Genomic DNA, 18,213 nt, shown 5'->3' on the forward strand with positions numbered 1-18,213 from the left:
CGTGGGCCGGTTTCCCTGCAGGTTTTAGATGTGTCCTTGATCCATCACAGCTAATTTAAATGGATAAATTACCTTCTCAACATGTCTTGAAGTTCTCCAGAGGCCTGGTAATGAACTTATCATGTGATTCAGGTGTGTTGACCCAGGGTGAGATCTGAAACCTGCAGGGACACCGGCCCTCGTGGACTGAGATTGGGGACCCTGCTTTAAAGGATGGACGTTAAAGCTAAACACAGTTTGAGGAAGGTCCTTAAATAATTTTAGCTAATTTTGTCTGATGAGCTTGTGGTTTACAGATGTTAAAGAAAGTGAGCGCGGATCATTTACTTTGAAGAAATATTTATTCCTACCTTTCCATTAGGAGGAAGGCTGGAGCTCCGGCTGGAGCTTTGGCTTAAAGACTTAGTAGAGAAGCTCAGAGTCTTGGTGCTGGAGGCAGACAGACTCCTGGCCTTGGGACTGCTGGTCATCAGCAGCTTACTAACTGCTGATATCTTTGACTGGCTGCTGGTCTTAGCTGGTGACTGTGGAGCGCTGTTTGGACTGGTACTGCCACTAAAAAGGCTGCTGGTGTTTCCAGAAGAAGAAGATAGTGATCCAGCACGGTTGAGGCTGCGTCCAGTGCGAGGCATGGTGCTGTCTCCCTTCACTCCCCCTCCCCCTCTAAGACTCTCACCTCTCTCCAAGGAAAAGCAGTCATAATGATGGGAACCACTGTGTGAGCTGTGGACTCGGCCCAGAGAGTTGGTTCTGTTGGCAAGCTGCTCCAACTTGGCACTGAAAAGCCTACTACTGTCTATGCTGGAGCCTCGCTGTCGAGTTACTCCTGCAGGGCCACAGCCAGATACCCCTGCATCATCTGCCGAGTTCCCCTGCGATGAGACTCCATGTGTGGTTTGCTGGAGAGGGCTGGCTGCCCTGTTCCGCTGGTCTAGACTGGACTTTCGTACAGGCGGCAGCGGTGGGATTCCCCCTTTTTTATGAGAGAAAAAGCCCTGCTTTCCATTGGTTCTCCAGCGATCAAGTGTGGCACGGGGACTACAAGGAGTTGAAGTGGTGACTCCAAGATTACGGTACTCGCTTCCATTGTCTAAGCCGTCATGGCGGTTGACACGGTGCCATCCGCGTGGTAGACTAGCGGTACGGTGGATATCTGGGTTATAAATACTAGTCAAGCATTCACCTTGGGCAACAACAGCCACCATCTCACAACCATCCACCACTCGCTTAAAAGAGTCTGGCGATGACACCACCTCACCACCTGAACTTGAACTGCCACGATCACCACCCCCACCATTTGCCTTATCTATTGAGTGGCCCTTCGAATGCTCTGCCTCCCTCTTCTCCAGTTTCCTTTCACACACTAGTTCCTTGGACTTTCCTTCTTCTGTACCACGTTTCAGCCAGGGGTCTTCAAAGCTCATCTCACTTGAAATAGATGCTATAAATGCTGCACTGGATTTGACTGGATCTTTCATAAAGTTGGCCTTTGTAGGTGAGGAGAGGATGGTGGCTTCCTGGACAACCATGGGTTTGACAGCTGCACATGGGTGAACAAGGATGTTGGTCTTGAAAGGAGCCATGTTGCCAGGTCCTGCCAGAATTTGTATGTTAGTTTTAGCCATGGAAGGAGGCAGTTTTCTCAGCCTTTCTTTAGTTGGAGTACCCTTATCACTCTGGTTCTCTGACAGAACCATTTCTCCTTCCAGACTCCCTCTTCTTGGGGTACCACCATTTTCATAACCATCCAGCGTCTCGATTCCAAAGTTGGGATCAGGATCAGCCAGTGCCTCCCCTTGCTGGCTCTGGGACTGGCTGAAGCTATGAAGAGACTGATCAGCTTCGCTGCCCGCGCTCAGATCACTCACCCAGGAAGAGTTGGGTGAACCACAGTTTGACATTCCTGTGGCTAAGGATTCACCTTCTGTCCGCAGCTTGGCCATTGCCACCTAAAACCAATCAAGTATGACATCTTGAAATCCAGAAACAATTATAAAATGTGGCTGTTAAAGTTTAAATAATGTCAAATCTATTTTATTTATGCAAATTCAAACCAAACGATCAAAGTAGCACTAACCTCTGCCATGGCAACAACATCTGAAACCCCCGAAGATGCTGCAGGACCTACAAGCATGTGATCCTCCACAACTCCATCTAAAGCAGTACAAATGGGTTGAGAGCCAGTAGCGAGGGCAGCTGCAGAGCCACAGTCACTGTTGAAGCTGATGATGCTTACTGGACGACCAGCCAAGCCTTCATTCTCAATGAGAGCAGTAATGTCAAGGTCCTCCTCACCTCCAGTAACCACAGTGTACACCAGTTCATCATCCCCAAGTACAAGAGGTCCAAGTGTTACTGCAGATGCTGCTGAACCTGAGACTCCTGGAAGAAAATATAAAGATAGAAAAAAGCGAAAGTTAATTTCTCAGTTCTTCATGGTCTTTATGTATATGCCGATCAGTTAAAAAAAAAAAAAAAGTGGAAAAGAGTCATTCAGTTACGATGCAGTGTTATTCTAGGAAATGCTGGGTCCCTACAATCATGTGGACATAACCTTCAGACCCATGACTCCTGCAGACCAAGCACACCTCACATGCAAATATCCATCCCTGATGGCAGTAGCTACCTGCTGCACTGAGAGTTTGAAAAACTCCCCTTGGTCTCCAGATCTCCACATTCAATCAAGTATTTGAGGGATGCTCCAGAAGTAAACTGATCCTTGAAACCTCTCTGACACAACTCACAATAATCAAGAGATCTCCCGCCAACAATCCAGTTCCAGACACTTTAGAACAACCCCTGAGTCTTAACAGGTTACAGCTGTTTCAACATTTCTGCATGTGGTTTTGATAGAGCGCCTTATTGTCATTAAAACTGCAAGGATTACCCACAATGTACTTTCTCACCACTTTTCCTCGTGTTAAAACAAGCTGTGTTTACTGGAACTTACCATCCTTGCTATCCAAAGGTATTGGTGGTACATCATCATCGCAGAGCGTCTCAGCTGAGCCCAGGCTGGCAGATAACGATGGAGTTGGCTCACGGACTTGTGGGCTCATCCCTGCAGGAGAACTCCTGGACAGCAGGGACTCTGTGGAGGAACGACCACTGTCTGCAGCCAAACTGTCTGTAGAATCAGAAACATCTGGCATTGTAATTTATTTTGTTTTCCAAGTGCAGGGAAATTGGCATCACGCTGAGAAGACAAGTTCAAACCAGTGATTATTATGCAGATAAACTGTGTCATACACAGGTGACTCAGCATGTGTCTTTTATGCATCCAGCATATATAAAACAGCATTAACATTACCCGGGAAGAATTCACCGTTAATGAACGGGGAGATGCACATAAGAACAAATGTTTCTCATCATGATGCTTGAAACATGTCATCAAATGTTTCAAGCATCAGTTGCAAATTGCTTACTGATTTTTCTCAACTCGCCAGTATTTGTAAGACTTCTTGCATTTAAAACGAAAATAATTTTTTTTTCCAATATTCTTCTAGTCTTTATCTCATCCAAATGGATGCAACATTAAATGGAGAGAACAAATTCACTTTTTTAGTGAAATTGGAGCACTATACAAAAATTATTTTTGTAATCTTAAAAGAAACTCATATACACCCTAAAGGATACTCTAGAACTGACCAGCCAAGAATTCACTGTAGCTTATTTCTGATATTTTTACTTGAAGTAGATGAGTATGATGGGTGGTGACAGGTAGTTGTAATGAAATGTTACTATTTAACCTAAAAAAAGGAAAATTTAGATTTAAACTGAAACTTAAACTGAGATAAGAAAATAAAAAGACAAAGGAGTGAAATGGAAAAGTAAAAATAATTAAATGTAATATCCATATATAGCATATATATGTATACATTTAAAAAAAAAAAAATTAACACAGTTCTAAAGCGTAACTGTGTAAAAGAAAGAAAAGCATACTGTCTGACGTCAAAGCATCCGGGGCCTGGCCTTCCTGAGTGTTTGAGGATACAGGCTGCATTGCTGGAATGACACCCTTTTGGGTATACACTTTGCACCGCTGGGATGGGGATGATGGAGGCCTGAGAAGGAAGATAAAAATGAATTAGATTGCGCAAACTGAATTTTTGGCGCTGAACATTTACACATCAGAGCACTTGAGAGTTCTAGTACATAGCTTTATTTAACACTTTCCAAGTTTTGCTCAAAACAAAATGAAGATTTTTGCCATCAGCACTATGCTTCACTGTATATTTGCTTCACCTGTACTCTGAGGTTTTGGTCAGGCTGGCAATTCCAAGACGTGGTGATCCTAGAGGTCGTGACTTCCCCTCACAATTGCCGCCCGCCACATTCAGATTCTCATGACTGCACAAATGAGAGACAGTAAAAGCAATAAATCATGAATTAAACATATAAACATATTTCCTAAAGGCTAAGGGTAACATATGAAAAAGAGTACTGAATCTAAACCACCTGGTCTTACCTGTCATGTAGGTGGGAGTTCTTGGCTCTGTGCAGTGGGTTAGAGGTGATGCTGCTGCTTCCTGTAATGCTTCTGGTACTCGTAACTGTTGGGCAGCCAGAACTCTGAGTCAAGCTGTGGATCATTGTCTGGGCCAGCTCAGCCTCCTCCACCACCTCCTTGATCTCCTGCAGCTGCTGGTCATTGGTCCTCCTCCTGGACACCTGCACAGCCCCTCCTACATCACACGCAGGTTCTAGAAACAGAAGACCCAAAGGTGATTTACACGTTAACATACAGCACATGCAAAATATGAACGGAAGCATCATCATTATTCCTAATAATAATTGAACCTGTTTTGGCTTCTGTATCCAACACAGCTGGAGGGGCTGGAGCAGGAGCAGCAGCTGGAACAGATGAAGATGGACATGCCTCTTGTTTGACCCCTTGTTTGATAGCTGGAGCCTCTTCAAAGGGAAACTTTGCCACCTGCAAAAATGAACAGAGCGATGGGGAACAGAAGAGTAACAGACTATCATCAAAGGGAAAATTCTGAAATTATGTCGCTTTTATTTCTAAATTACAGTACACCGTTAATCACAACTTCAGTGATGGTGGAAGAGAATAAAAAAGATCACTTGAGCTCCAAACAACCTGCGCTATTGCCGTGCAAATATTGGGGTTCTGTATAAATATTTTCACAATAAGGTAATTTGTGAAAAGTAATTTGAATGTGTTATATCCAAACACAAATGGAAATACATGAGTATTGAAAGGCACAGAAAATTGCCACCACAAACAGCAGCTGTAACAACAATAAAAAAGCCGGACACGCAATGAACAAAATGCTAAGTAGATACAAACAGAACGCTTCTTTTTCATCTGAATAAATTGACAAAAATAGCTATCAAGCTTTCAATAGACCCCCTATTACAGATCCCATCATACTATGTCATCCTATTTGTATCTAAGATTTTTATTTGCACAATCACAACAAAAACAAGAGCAGAAGACAGTTCTTCACCTCCTCGCTGCCATCGATGCAGTCCAATCTCTCCTGCAGCTCAGCAAAGGTGTTGCACTTCAGGCATTCAGCTCCTTCCTCTGGGACAGGAGCCAGCGGCTGACCAAGTAGAGACTGAGAGGCTTGAGACAAAGGTTGTGAGGGGCCACTGGGCTGCTCGTCTGGCTGAGACTGCACCTGTTATAGAATTATTCTTCATCACAAATATTCTACTTAATAATGCTAAGTGTCTAATCTTTAAATGCACATATTTTCAAATTACCTTGTTCTGTGCCCCTGCTGCCTGATTTTGGCTTTGCTCTGAAGTTTTACCTCGAAGCAACGCAGGAATAATTGGTACAAATTCTGGGGGTCCCTCATTGTCCGTTAGCTCTCTGTCTGACACAGCTGCTCCATTCGGACCCACGTAGATGACTGTGTCGCATGACTGCTCGCTGCTGGAGTATTCGTCGGGGTCACTGGAGAGTCGCAGCAGCGGAAGGTCAGAGTCAGGGTCACCACGGTGATGGAAAGGTCGCAGGTGGGTCGGACGACGCATGCGACCCTCCTCGCAGGAGCTTTCTCCCCCAGAGGAGCTGGATGTGTATTGCTGAGAAGAGCCCAGATAATAAGGAAAGTGGAAGCAGAGAAGAGCGATGAGAGAGAAATGATTTCCTTTTGAGATTTGCAGAGTGAGATTGTCCTTTTTTTCTTTTCCTTTTAATTGACGGTTAGAGACCAGAAAGAAGGAGATGAGGGGATAACTAATATGGACCCAAGGCAGAAGATAAGAACTTCACTTCATTGCAGTTCAGTTTAACTTAATTCCTCCTATTTGTCTAGCATATTAGTAATAGAGTATCTTGTGGCTTGAAATGTCTTCTTTATTTTTAGAGCTGAAGCCCTCATTTTAACCTTTTTTCTTCTGCAGAACACTTTTGACATCTGTGAGCGTAAGAAGTCAATTTGTGTCAGCAGCAAACGGAGACAAGAAGGTTAAATATTTTGTATAACTAGTTTCAACTTCTATAAAAGATTTTCACCTAAACTCCAAAAATTAAAACACTGCAGTGCACTGTCAGGGCAATGTGTGTTTCAGCATAAAATGAACCGTCAAAAAAGTAATTTATGTTTGTTTAAGACATTATACCTGGCACTTTACTTGTCTATATCTGGATAGTTTTATTATTTTAATGAAGCACGAAGAATGAAATAAAACTCACCACTGTGACTTTAGTTTTCTTCTTTTTCATGCGGAGCACCCGGGAAGCAATCTGAATAGTGGAGAGGGTTTCTGAGAAATCTCTAGGTGAGGCAGAGATGTGAGCAATCATGGTGGTCCGGCAGTTCATGTTGCCTAGCGACTCCCTTAGCAACATGGTCAGCTTTCTGTCCCTGGTTACACATATACACCGAGACGTGAGCATTGAAGACATGTTGTAAATACGCACAGTCACTTAAAGGTGTGACAAAACTGGTCGATTTTCTCACAAATGCCCACGTATGTTTTGGCTAAAGGGTATTAATAACTCTTCTTGGTCAGGTAGAGCATTTTCCACAAGTTAGAGAGTCTGCAACATTAACACAACACAAGGCTAACATGAAATTTAAATGAAAAAAGTACTTATAATCATTAGTTATTTTTCCGATTATTAATGCAAAAAGAGACAAACAATTTGCTAATTAAAGCTCACAGTTCACCTATTTAATATTTATCCTCTGACCTGTAGCACTTTTTAATCCATCTTTTGGTGTAGGTTGTGCAGCTTTTGAGATATTTGCTAGATGCAGATAGTACTTATCTTTCAGTTATGAAACACTCAGTTGCATGATCTGGTGACTTCAAAGTATCTGCAAACTTTTTTGTGAGCAGTTTAATATAGGAACTATTTTCTTTCCCTCTTCACTCTCAGTACTTTTGTATGTCACTACTGCTTGATTGATTGATTGATTGATTGATTGATTGATTGATTGATTGATTGATTGATTGGTAATTTATTTCAACATGTGAACAATATACAAGTACATTTAGAAAAGAAATAAGAGAGAAAAAATACTATACAAATTACATACAAAAAAACATTCTGATTAATTTACATGTTGAAAGGGAGTGGGAAGAAACTGCTTTCTGCTATAGTTTGTGTCCTTGTCTTTATATTCACTCTATTTGTTCTTTTCTGTTTTGCCCTCACACCTAACCAGTCTTGACAGATGTCTGACACTCTTTGAACCCTGTCTCTTCCTGTTAAAAGGGGGTTCTTCTTTCCCAATGTCACCAAGTGTTACTTATATCGCCTTGTTAGACTGATGGTTTTCAATGTGAAATTGTAGCATCTATTAAAAAATAAAACTGTCCGGACAGTTATCTATAATCTAATAACAAAAACGGCAGTCCTGTAACTTTGCAAAAATAAGTGCTTCTTGCTCTGAAAATGAGCCCAAAAGAGCTTCCAGTTCAAAAACTAGAGTTTGTGGACACACACCCTTAATGTTCAACTCCTGTCATACTGTGTCACATGTACATGCACGCTTCACTCTGGATAGCAATACAGTTGATGGGTGTAGTTTAGTGGAAAGAGATGAAGTCCTGCATGAAACTGCTCACAACAGAATTTTCTAATATCTCCAAGACAGTGCAGCTCATCACAAAACAATCTAGATGGATAAGCAGCACTCCAGACCAGTAGTAAAATATATACATTTGATTTTTGGGTGAACAGTCCCTTTAAAAGAGGCGCTCAGGGTATGATAAAGTCTAATATTGGGAGATGGTCTATGTCCCAGAGAGATTAAACGAGCAGATGGGAGAGTAAAACTAGGCTGTGTGTTTAAGAAAAGACTTTCTCCTGGGTGGGCTACTGCAATCATTCATAATGTTTGTGTGTGTGCTGAGGCCTGCAGGCTGACAGTGAGTACAGCTCCTCTGTGGCCCGATACCTCATGCTGCTGTCCCCCTTTTCTAAAAACACAGCCCGCAGTCAAGTCTTGCACACGTATGTGTACATTCACATGCGTGTATGTACACAACAGTGTACATACGCAAAGTACGTACACGCTCCTATCTGACCGCCTCCTCTTTTTCATTATTGCTTTCTTTTTTTCTTTTCTGATTTCTCAGTTTGCTGCCTCGGGCTTCAACAAATCCTCCAGTCTCTGTCTCTCTCTTTCGAGCTATCTCTGCATATCTTCCTGAGATTAATGTAGGTAAACTCATGACTCATGAAGTATTCATTTGGATGTTAATTCAAGTGCTGGGGATGTTGGATTGGGTCTTACCTATCAGCCTGTGCTAGATTTATTACAAGCTTTACCAGGCAGGAACATCGTATATGTAATATGACACTTTCTGTCATCTAAATTCCTGGATCACCACTGTTTCAGAAAATTCATATTAAGGCATTGAATAAGCAGCACTGTGGTACAGCTTTGCTCACAAATTTCTACTTAACTAAACTAATAAACTGAGAAAATCTAGAGTTCTAGTGTCAAAGAGATTTTGGCGAGAAGAGGAAAAAACTGCCCTTTGAGTGTCTTGATTGACAGAAAGACATGAGTGGGAAAGAGAAAACATTTCTTGGACAAGAAGTTGTGCAGCATCCACGATGAGGAAAGGGAATGTTTAGTAAATGTGTTAAGGGTCTTTGCAAGAGCATATTGTGACTGAAACATGGGTCTTTCAAGCATGTTGACTGCTGAATCGTGCCGAGACGCTTGGATTCTTACAGAAGGCAGTGCTGGTTGAACAGTCTGACTCTTTTTGTGAACTGGGAAGCTACAAAGTCCAAAAGTGTACTGATAAATGGTAGATTCACTGGTTACCTAGCAACAGTACTGGAACAGGACTGGGATTATAAAAACAGGATGGGACCCTATCCTGGAAGCAGTGAAGCATTGCAAGACAGGCTCAGCAACTGTGATGAAAGAAAATGAGCAGCCGGACTTTAAGCGTGTTTCGTTTGAGTCGAATATTTTCCCCTCAAAGGAAACAGCCTGCTATATGATTGCTTTGGTTTCTAGGGATGAGAAAGGTGATAGGAAATTCAGCTGATCAATCAGTTTGGTTGTGGGTGAAACAGAGGTGTGGACTCGAGTCACATGACTTGGACTCGAGTCAGACTCGAGTCATTAATTTTATGACTTTAGACTTGACTTGAAAAAATGTTCTAAGACTTGTGACTTGACTTGGACTTTTAAACCAATGACTTGGGACTTGAATTGGACTTGAACCGGTTTACTTGAAAAGACTTGATATTTCACCCCAAATATAAAATTTAACATGCATATTATATAGATTGAAAATATGACGTCATTCAGGGGTAGAACCGCAAAGGATTCTGGGAACTCGTGGCAAGAGGTACTAGCGCACGCAGGCTTTCAATTGAAACCAGTCACACAGCGATAAAAAGAAACACAAAAATGTCAAGAAGCCGTTGTATTATTAACTGCAATAGCCGGTCGCATGACAGCCACGGGAAGCCGACGGGTAAAGAGATCGGTTGTTATCGGATTACGTCGTTGAAGAGAAATTGTTCAAGCCGTGTTTCCGAAGTAACAAAGAGGCGACTGGATGGCCTGGATTGCAGCCATTCAAAGATCAAATATAACGTCCCAGAACACTCCAGCTCACAGGTTAGTCTGCTCCAAGCATTTACACGAAGGTCAGTGTTTTTTAGTAGTTAATACGTCATTTTTATAACATAATTGGTGATATAGGTTACAAGCAAGTCTGGCGCTGAACAGAAATTGTCGCGCTATGCTCCTTTATTTATTGTGCATAAATAGTGAATTGTCCTGACACAATATTGCGTTTCGCTTCTGTTATTATGGTACATTGACAAAAACATATACTTTTATTCACAGGATAAAACAGTTGTTTTGTATCACTAATTGCCCAGTACGATTACAGCATACAATATTGTTGTCACTGCTACATTTCTGTGATGCTACCAGAAATTATTTCCACTGCTAATTAATTACCGTTGAGCTTAAAGGTCCTATTAATAAACGGTTAACGAATGTGTATTTATGACGACGATTTGTGAGACTGGTAAACTTATGATATGTACGATGGTCTTTACTTTCTACACGGTGCATTTCAAGGTCCTGTACCCATCCGTCGGTAAACTGTACCTGGGCTTGTTGCAGTGACCTGAAGTTACTAAACTTCATGAGTGTATGCACTCACTCCAAGAACCGTATGATTATAAATATGCATATAAATATGCTACGATGAGATAGCTGACTTCATCTAACTAGCAAATGTTGGCCAGGCTACGTTGGTGATGCAGTTTTTTTTAATATGTATGATATTTTTGTCATGCGATTTTAAAGCCGGTCCTACAACCGCATCCAAGAATAACATGCAGCGTATCTCAGAACTGTCGGTGAAAATTATTCCAGGAGCTAAGTTTAATTGAGCTGCATTTTAAAGAGGTGCAATTTCACAATTTGTGTATACTTTCTAAGTTCACTATTTTGTCATGTGTTGAGAAAAACACAGATTTAAAAATTACATGGTCTAATATTTACATTTAGCATAACTGCAACATGCTTTTTCGTTTTTTTTTTTTTTAAAGACTCGAAAGGACTTGAAATTCAAAATTTCAGACTTGTGACTTGACTCTGACTTTTACACCAGTGACTTGAGACTCGACTCTGACTTGCCTGACATTACTTGAGACTTGACTTGAGACTTGAGGATAAAGACTTGAGACTTACTTGAGACTTGGTCCCACCTCTGGGGTGAAATACACTCATCAGTCACAACATTAAAACTAGAGAGAGGTGAAGTAAATTATGTTCTTCTGGTGGACCTTGGGATTTGGTAGCAGCCTCCATTAGCAGGGCAATGCACCTAACCACGCCACTGAAACGGTTCAGGATCAGCAGATGGAAAGTGACAGAGTGTGCCGTAGATCCCAGTCTGATCAAGCATCAGAAGGTGGTGCCAGCTGGAACAACTCTACAGGGACCACTGCCAACATCCTGGTACCTGACACAACAGGACTATAGACTGTATAGAAAAGATGGATGTAGCTTCTGGATCTGAAGATTCTGGAGAAGTGCCTGAGGGCAATCAGGTGGGAATTCCTTTAGTCCATACATATGCAATAATCCTTTCTGTCATCGTTGTATTTTTACTCAGTTGTATATAGTATTTGTATTTGTATTCTATTTTTATCTTATTGTATATTTATTTTATTTTATTCTACTGTATATAGTATTTTATTTTATTCTATTCTGTACAGTTGTGTACTGTATTTATTCTTATTGTATTCTAATTTTTGCCTCATAACTTTTGCACTGTCCACTTCCTGCTGTGACAAAACAAATTTCCCACGTGTGGGACTAATAAAGGTTATCTTATCTTATCTTAGTCTGTAAATGGTCCTTTGGTTCCTTTGTCTGGGACCTTATTTGGGACTTTCTCAGACATCTAACATGATTTTCACTTTATTTTGTAAAGTGGTCTCCAAAAAATCCAGTGTTACTGACTACCTTATGAGTGTGTTTGCTCGTCACGTCCACTTTCAAAGGGTCAATCGGACGAGGGTGAAAACCCTCAGCTCAAGGTTTTAACTCTCTAACTAATTAGTGACGTCACAATGTCTGTGTTCGTCCTTTATATACAGTTTATGCACAAGACACCATTATTTTACCTTATAAATAAATACCTTCATTATATTTTTAATATATATCCTCCACAAGCCCAACTTCAACAGTCTTAGTTCAATCAAAAAAACTCTTACTTCCTGGATTTATAAAAATGTGTCAGTAACACAGCATGGATTGTTAAAAACCAGTCAAATCCCATCACACTCCAAAAGTGTCTGAGTCACCAATGCCAAATCAGAGTCAGCAAAGCTGTGCTTAGAGCTTCAATGCTAAGTAGCAGATTGTTTTGCAATGTAAATGCAAAAGCTTGTGATTAAATTAACCCAGCATGAGCACAGAGCTACACAGCCTTGAGCAGAGTGGAAGAGCAGAAGGGAAGCAGAGAGAAATTAGAAAAAAGGAGGGCATTTACAGTTTCACATCCCGTATTCTTACTGCCAGAGCAGGACTATGCATCACTTTAGCTGTTATGATTTCTTTTCCCCTGGTTCAAGTATTTTTATTTTCAAACAATTTCTTCTGGCTAGAGTTACTGGCTCTATCATCTTTGCCTTTTCCTCTCTCCTTTGCTGTCATTGGCAGTCAGTTAACCAACAAAATGAATGTGATGAATATGTAACACCAGCTGCTGTTGTTTATGACAGTAAATCCCCCAAACCTGAAGCAACTTATGAAATCTGCTACTATCCTTTCCTTTTTACCTCTCACATCAAGATCCTGCTTTCCACCTCAGCCTACCGTTCACTCTTCTCAACAGTTTAGTTCACCAGTTTCTGAATTTATCTTTATTCTCCTCTTAAATTTATGCATTAATTAGTCATACTCCCACTCACCCACACCCACCCATAAACACAAACACACACACCCACACGAACGTACTTATATGGGATGTGTTTGCTTCCATTGACCAGGGCCAGAATCACATTGCCGAGTGCAGACAGCGAAAGGCACAGAGGAGCCGAGCTGGGTGAAGAGTTCTCCCTGCTTTTCCCACCTCCTCCTCCTCCGAGTACTTTAACATCACAGCTGCCCAGGTCCAGCAGGTGGAGGCGACTGCGACCTCCTGACACTAGCAGACGAGAAAAGATGGCTCAAGATTGAAGGACAACTTAGAGTTGTTAATACAGTATACTGCATCTGTAAGAAATCTATATTAACAGTGACAGTAATAATATGAAGATAAACGTTTCCTAACATCAAACAAATCTTAATATTTGACAAAGATAACCCAAATAAATGCAAAATGTAGTTTTTGAAGGATTATTTAATTTATAAAGTAGAAGAAAAACTATGCAGACCTACCTGGCCCTATTTAAAGTTAGTAAGTATATAAAGTAATTGCCCCCTTGTTAAATCATGAATTAATGATGATTAACCGCATTTTTGGAAAAGCTGAGCTCAGTTTCTTAGCCACACTCTGGCCAGATTACTTTCTGTTGAATTAAGCAATTACAGAATATGAAGAACATGAAAAGGTTACATGAAAAAAGGCTACAAAATCAACACATGATGCTACAATTTAAAGAAATTCAAGAACAGACGAGAAACTAAGTCACTAACATCTATCAGTCTGGAAAGGGTTAAAAAGGCATTCTTACGGCTCTGGGACTTCAGTGAACCATAGTGAGAGCTATTATCCACAAATGGAGGAAACTTGGAACAGTGGTGAACTTTCACTGAGGTGGCTGACCTACTAAAATTACTCCAAGATTGAATTGATAACCCAACCAGAAGGTCACAAAATAACACAGAACAACACCTAAAGAACTGCAGGCCTCACTTAGCTTATTTAAGGTCAGTGTTCATGATTCAACAATAAGAAGGAGACTGGGCAAAAATGGCATCCATGGGAGAAAACCACTGCTGACCAATAAAGACATGACTTTTACTTTTTACAAGGTTTACATCCCATTAGATCTGACATAAAACTGATATAGTACTTCATAAGAAGAACATACAATCAAACACGGTGGTGGTAGTGTGATGGTCGGGGGCTGCTTTGTAGCTTCTGGATGTGGATGACTTCGTAATTTGTGGAACAATAAATTCTGCTGTCTACAGGACAACCCTGAAGCTCATGCAGGCCAAAAACTGATGCAGGGTTATGCAGCAGGACAGTAATTTGAAACACTGCAAATCTCGATCTGAGCGGCTCAAAATAATTAAATGAAGGTTTAAAGGTTTAGGGGATAATCACCTTTTCACACAGGACCAGGTAGGTCTGGGTAACGTTTCCCCTTAATAAATTAAATCATCATTTTAAAACTGTATTTTTGCATTTACTTAGGTTATTGTTCTCTAATATTAAATGTGTTTGATTGAAAGAAACATGCAAGTGTAACAAATGTCATTACAGTTATCATTCTTAAGCATTCACATTTCTCTCATACATACACAGATGCACACACATTACAGTTTATTTCATACACACACTTGTGTGTAACATAAATGGCCATAATCAGACATAATTTGGTCAAACATCTCTCAGGCATAAATAAAACCACTCATATGCTATGTGATTTGTTATAAAGACCAAAAATAACTGTTGGAAATGACTTTGATTAATATATTAAGGGATTGTGCGTTCAGTAAAAGGTGCATGTGCATCTCTGTTGCTGCAGTTTATTTGTAGCAACCATAATAGGAAGCATTTAGATCGATCTGCATATTGATCTGTCCTTCATTGTTCACTCCTTACTTTGGTCTCCAGTGTTCCACAATTTATTCATAGCAAACAATATGTTTCTGTCTGCTTTTATCCTACTGTGATTATCATAGTCACAACAAACAACAACTATTTTCCTGCAAAGGTGAGCGCAGTAGAAGTAATCGTTAAATGTTGCTATTGAGACATTTAATTGTTGCACCAGTAATAACAGTTTGAAACATCAGGGTTTAAGCATGCACTGCTTACTTCCTCCTTTTCCCGTCTTTTCCATGCGATACTGATATATGTGTAATGTAAAGAGCATATGTGAATTCCTGTGCTCTTCTTCAGTGGTGTTGGAGCGTTGGCTACTATGGCGAGCTGCTATGGCTGCATCCAGGAACCAGGCTGCCTTTTCTGGTGTTGGAGCGCGGAGCTCAGACTGGTTCTGCAGCTGGAAGAGTTTGGGGAAGAAAAAAAAGCATAACAATATTGCACTTTTATAGACGTGATAAGGAAGCAACCGTGAGTAGCCAGAGGACAGGCAGTCAGACATGCCGAAAGACACTACTTCACCTTAGCTTGAGGGATTTGGTTTACCGAGGGAGAAGTGTTTAAACGCTGATAATATTGTGTACTGTGAGGATTCAGCGTGGCGGAAGACTGATTGGCATATTTTTAATAAATCATTTCTAATTTGTCTGCAGGTATGTGAGAAATAGAGGGAAGCAGACGTGAGTAATAGAGAGAGAGGAGGGAAGTGAGAGTGTGTGTGTGTGTGTGTGTGGTACTGCAGGATATCATTACTGATGAGATTATGTCAGATTAGTTAAGGATTACACAGATGTGTTTGTATCAGACCCTCTAATCCTATAAACATACAGTATGACTGAACACACACACATATACGGCTGCTAACCCATTGTCGCTCATTTGTTTTTGGTGTTCTTTTTACATTGACACGTTACTGAGACTACTGCTGTGCAGATACCTGCAAAGGGTGTTAATAATAGTGATGTTCATTAGAATTTTATTCACATAAGCCGTCTTTTGTTTTCTGAATCTTGGTTATTAAAGGTGTTTGTTTAGCTGCATGTAATTTTGAAAAGTCACTTAAAAAAACAAAAGTTTGAATAGACAATGAGCCTTTTGAGAGTTCTGGTTATTTTTCCAGTTTTGTTTGTGTCAAGTGTTTTTCTCTTGGCATCGTTTTCACAATCAGGTGAATGAATCATCCGACTGTTTCTGAATCATCTCTTTAAAAATACCTCATTTTGGCATTGTTGGATAAAAACAGGATGCTGAATGATCAAAGTCCCTTTTTTTCATTTGATGCACATCCACAGTACTGCCAGATGGACTCAAGAGCCCCATCATCAATAACATCGCCCATATTCAAATGTATCCATATAAAACTATTTTTATGTTCATTTATCAGTTGTGGTTATTGAGCTTAATGTAAATGATACTAGATCATCTCCAAGACGAGTGTCTGTGGGTTCACATGCAAGCCAAGACTGCAGAGAGCTGTTTGATGTGAAAACACATTTATACAGAGTCTGAATCTGTAAGGTTTAAACCCACAGGTACAAGTGACATGAACCAGTTCCAAGGTAAGCCGTGATGTTTTTAATTGTGTGTTTGTGCATGTGTACCTGCATGCCACAAATGGGGTCCTCACACAGGTAGACCCCAGGTGACTGCCCATCCTGTAAGCTGCCTGTAGCCACTTCAGATAACAAGTCTTTAAGGTTCTCCTCTTTTCCCCAAACCTGCACAAAAGCACAGATTATTTCAACAACAGTAGCTTCCTCATTTTATTTTCTCAGTTTTCTTAACATCTGTCTAGGATTAAATCTGGCCAGAAGAATCTTAAATTAAAATTTTACTTCACTGAGAGAAGACAGATACTAAAGATAGTTGACAGCTACTGCCAGTGCTTTTTAGAGACTATCAGTGCCCTGATTTGTCAAATGTCTGCATCAGGATTTGCACTCGTTTTTTTCTGCAGGGAATGTTTCAAATTAAGGTTTCATTGCGATCACTGACCTCAACTGCAGAGACGCGGACGGAGAAGCGTGCACCAGTTTTCTCTTTTCGCTCGTTGATGAGCTTAAACAACCAGGAAATGGCACAGGGGATTATACCCAGAGTCTGAAGAGAGTCATCGCGGCCGATCATCGTGTAAGATTTACCTGAATGAGAAAGCCAGAAAGACAATGGTGAACGGGAAATAAGCTGAAGATCTATCAAAAAGAACATCAACAGAAATAAGTGTGAATAGATGTGTGTGTGAAATGCACGTGTCTGTCCCTTTCAGTCACAAGATGATGATTATCCCTTTCCCACACCTGCTCCGGCTGTCAGAAGTTGGAGATCAAACACACACCTAAACAAAGCCATATGTCACACCTAACAATCACACCGGTGGGAACACTTGCACGAAAGACAGACGACATCAAAAGCCTGACTCCTGTGATGCAGCGCAGAGAAATGTGTCTGATTTGTTCCGAGAAAGGACGGAGGGGAAGTTGTCATCTACAATGTAATTTTACATTGTTCTGCACTCAGTGTTTCCTGGAGCATCTAGACTACTGTCAAAAATGATGACTTGTCCCAAAAATGTGATAAAAAATACAACAAAGAGAGTTGTATTAAGTATCCGAAAGCTGGTGCTGTTGTAGTAGTATTTATAATTCACAATGCTCAGTTTTCCAGATAAAACATAAAGAAAGCTTTTAAACACATGTTAAAGATTATATAAAATGTTGCCACCCGCTATGTTAAAGAGCTCTTTTAAAGCAACAGTGGGTCATTTACTTTGATTTATCAGATTTACCAGTTGATTTCTTTTCATTTAGCAGATCAGATGGATTCCCTGACTCATAACGGCTCTGTGTAGTACCACTAACATAACCACAGAGCACTTGAACAACCACCCTTTCTCTTTTTTGCCTTTAAAGCCTGTGTGCAAGTGACAAAGAACACATTAAAACACACATCTGTGGGAGTTTATATGTGGCTCTATAATGCGTCCTTCTGTTCTGACTACTGAAAACTGCAAATTGTGCTCATATAGCTGCCTACTCCACTGACTTATCATAATGCGTTTGTATCCACGTATGTGCAGTTTATGCATATTTCTGTGAATTGGTCTCATCAGGTTAATATACCTTTGCTATCAGAGAGAAAGTGAATATGTGTGAGGGAACATGGCAGAGCTGTTTCAGGAGTTCAAAGACATCCACACACGAGCTTATGCAGACACGCGCATTCATCATTACTAAGGACGGACACTACTCTAATAACGATAACAAAATCCATCACACATGACTCAAAGCAAGAGGATTCAATTCCTGAAGTTCATCCATTTGTTCAGGATCATTTAGACTTTTATTTAATTTTTCCTTTTTAATGAATTCCCTTTTGCTCACTGCAAAAATGTGCATGAGTGTGTAGTAGCTGGTCTGTGCCAGAATCCCCACATGTGTCTACAGCCAA

General features: G+C 40.7%; 1 protein-coding gene across 2 annotated transcripts in view; it reads right to left on the minus strand.

Annotated features, from left to right (window-relative positions):
- kif26ba (kinesin family member 26Ba) overlaps positions 1-18,213 on the minus strand; it is a 109,204-nt gene that overhangs the window by 19,392 nt on the left and 71,599 nt on the right. Inside the window, exons 8-22 of one of the 2 annotated variants that reach the window (XM_080884821.1) lie at positions 16,762-16,907; positions 16,368-16,484; positions 14,980-15,166; positions 12,945-13,134; positions 6,674-6,845; positions 5,734-6,060; positions 5,472-5,648; positions 4,801-4,936; positions 4,469-4,703; positions 4,246-4,350; positions 3,943-4,064; positions 2,951-3,127; positions 2,296-2,382; positions 2,078-2,154; positions 351-1,949 (exon numbers count right to left, since the gene is read on the minus strand). In XM_080884821.1, coding sequence (XP_080740947.1) covers positions 351-1,949; positions 2,078-2,154; positions 2,296-2,382; positions 2,951-3,127; positions 3,943-4,064; positions 4,246-4,350; positions 4,469-4,703; positions 4,801-4,936; positions 5,472-5,648; positions 5,734-6,060; positions 6,674-6,845; positions 12,945-13,134; positions 14,980-15,166; positions 16,368-16,484; positions 16,762-16,907 — 3,854 coding nt within the window. Of the gene's footprint in view, positions 1-350; positions 1,950-2,077; positions 2,383-2,950; positions 3,128-3,942; positions 4,065-4,245; positions 4,351-4,468; positions 4,704-4,800; positions 4,937-5,471; positions 5,649-5,733; positions 6,061-6,673; positions 6,846-12,944; positions 13,135-14,979; positions 15,167-16,367; positions 16,485-16,761; positions 16,908-18,213 lie in introns of both variants that reach the window. The other variant, XM_080884820.1, reaches the window with a different exon arrangement.

The sequence above is a fragment of the Rhamphochromis sp. 'chilingali' genome, assembly GCF_963969265.1.
Source record: "Rhamphochromis sp. 'chilingali' genome assembly, chromosome: 6".
In the NCBI taxonomy this organism is placed as follows: domain Eukaryota; kingdom Metazoa; phylum Chordata; class Actinopteri; order Cichliformes; family Cichlidae; genus Rhamphochromis; species Rhamphochromis sp. 'chilingali'.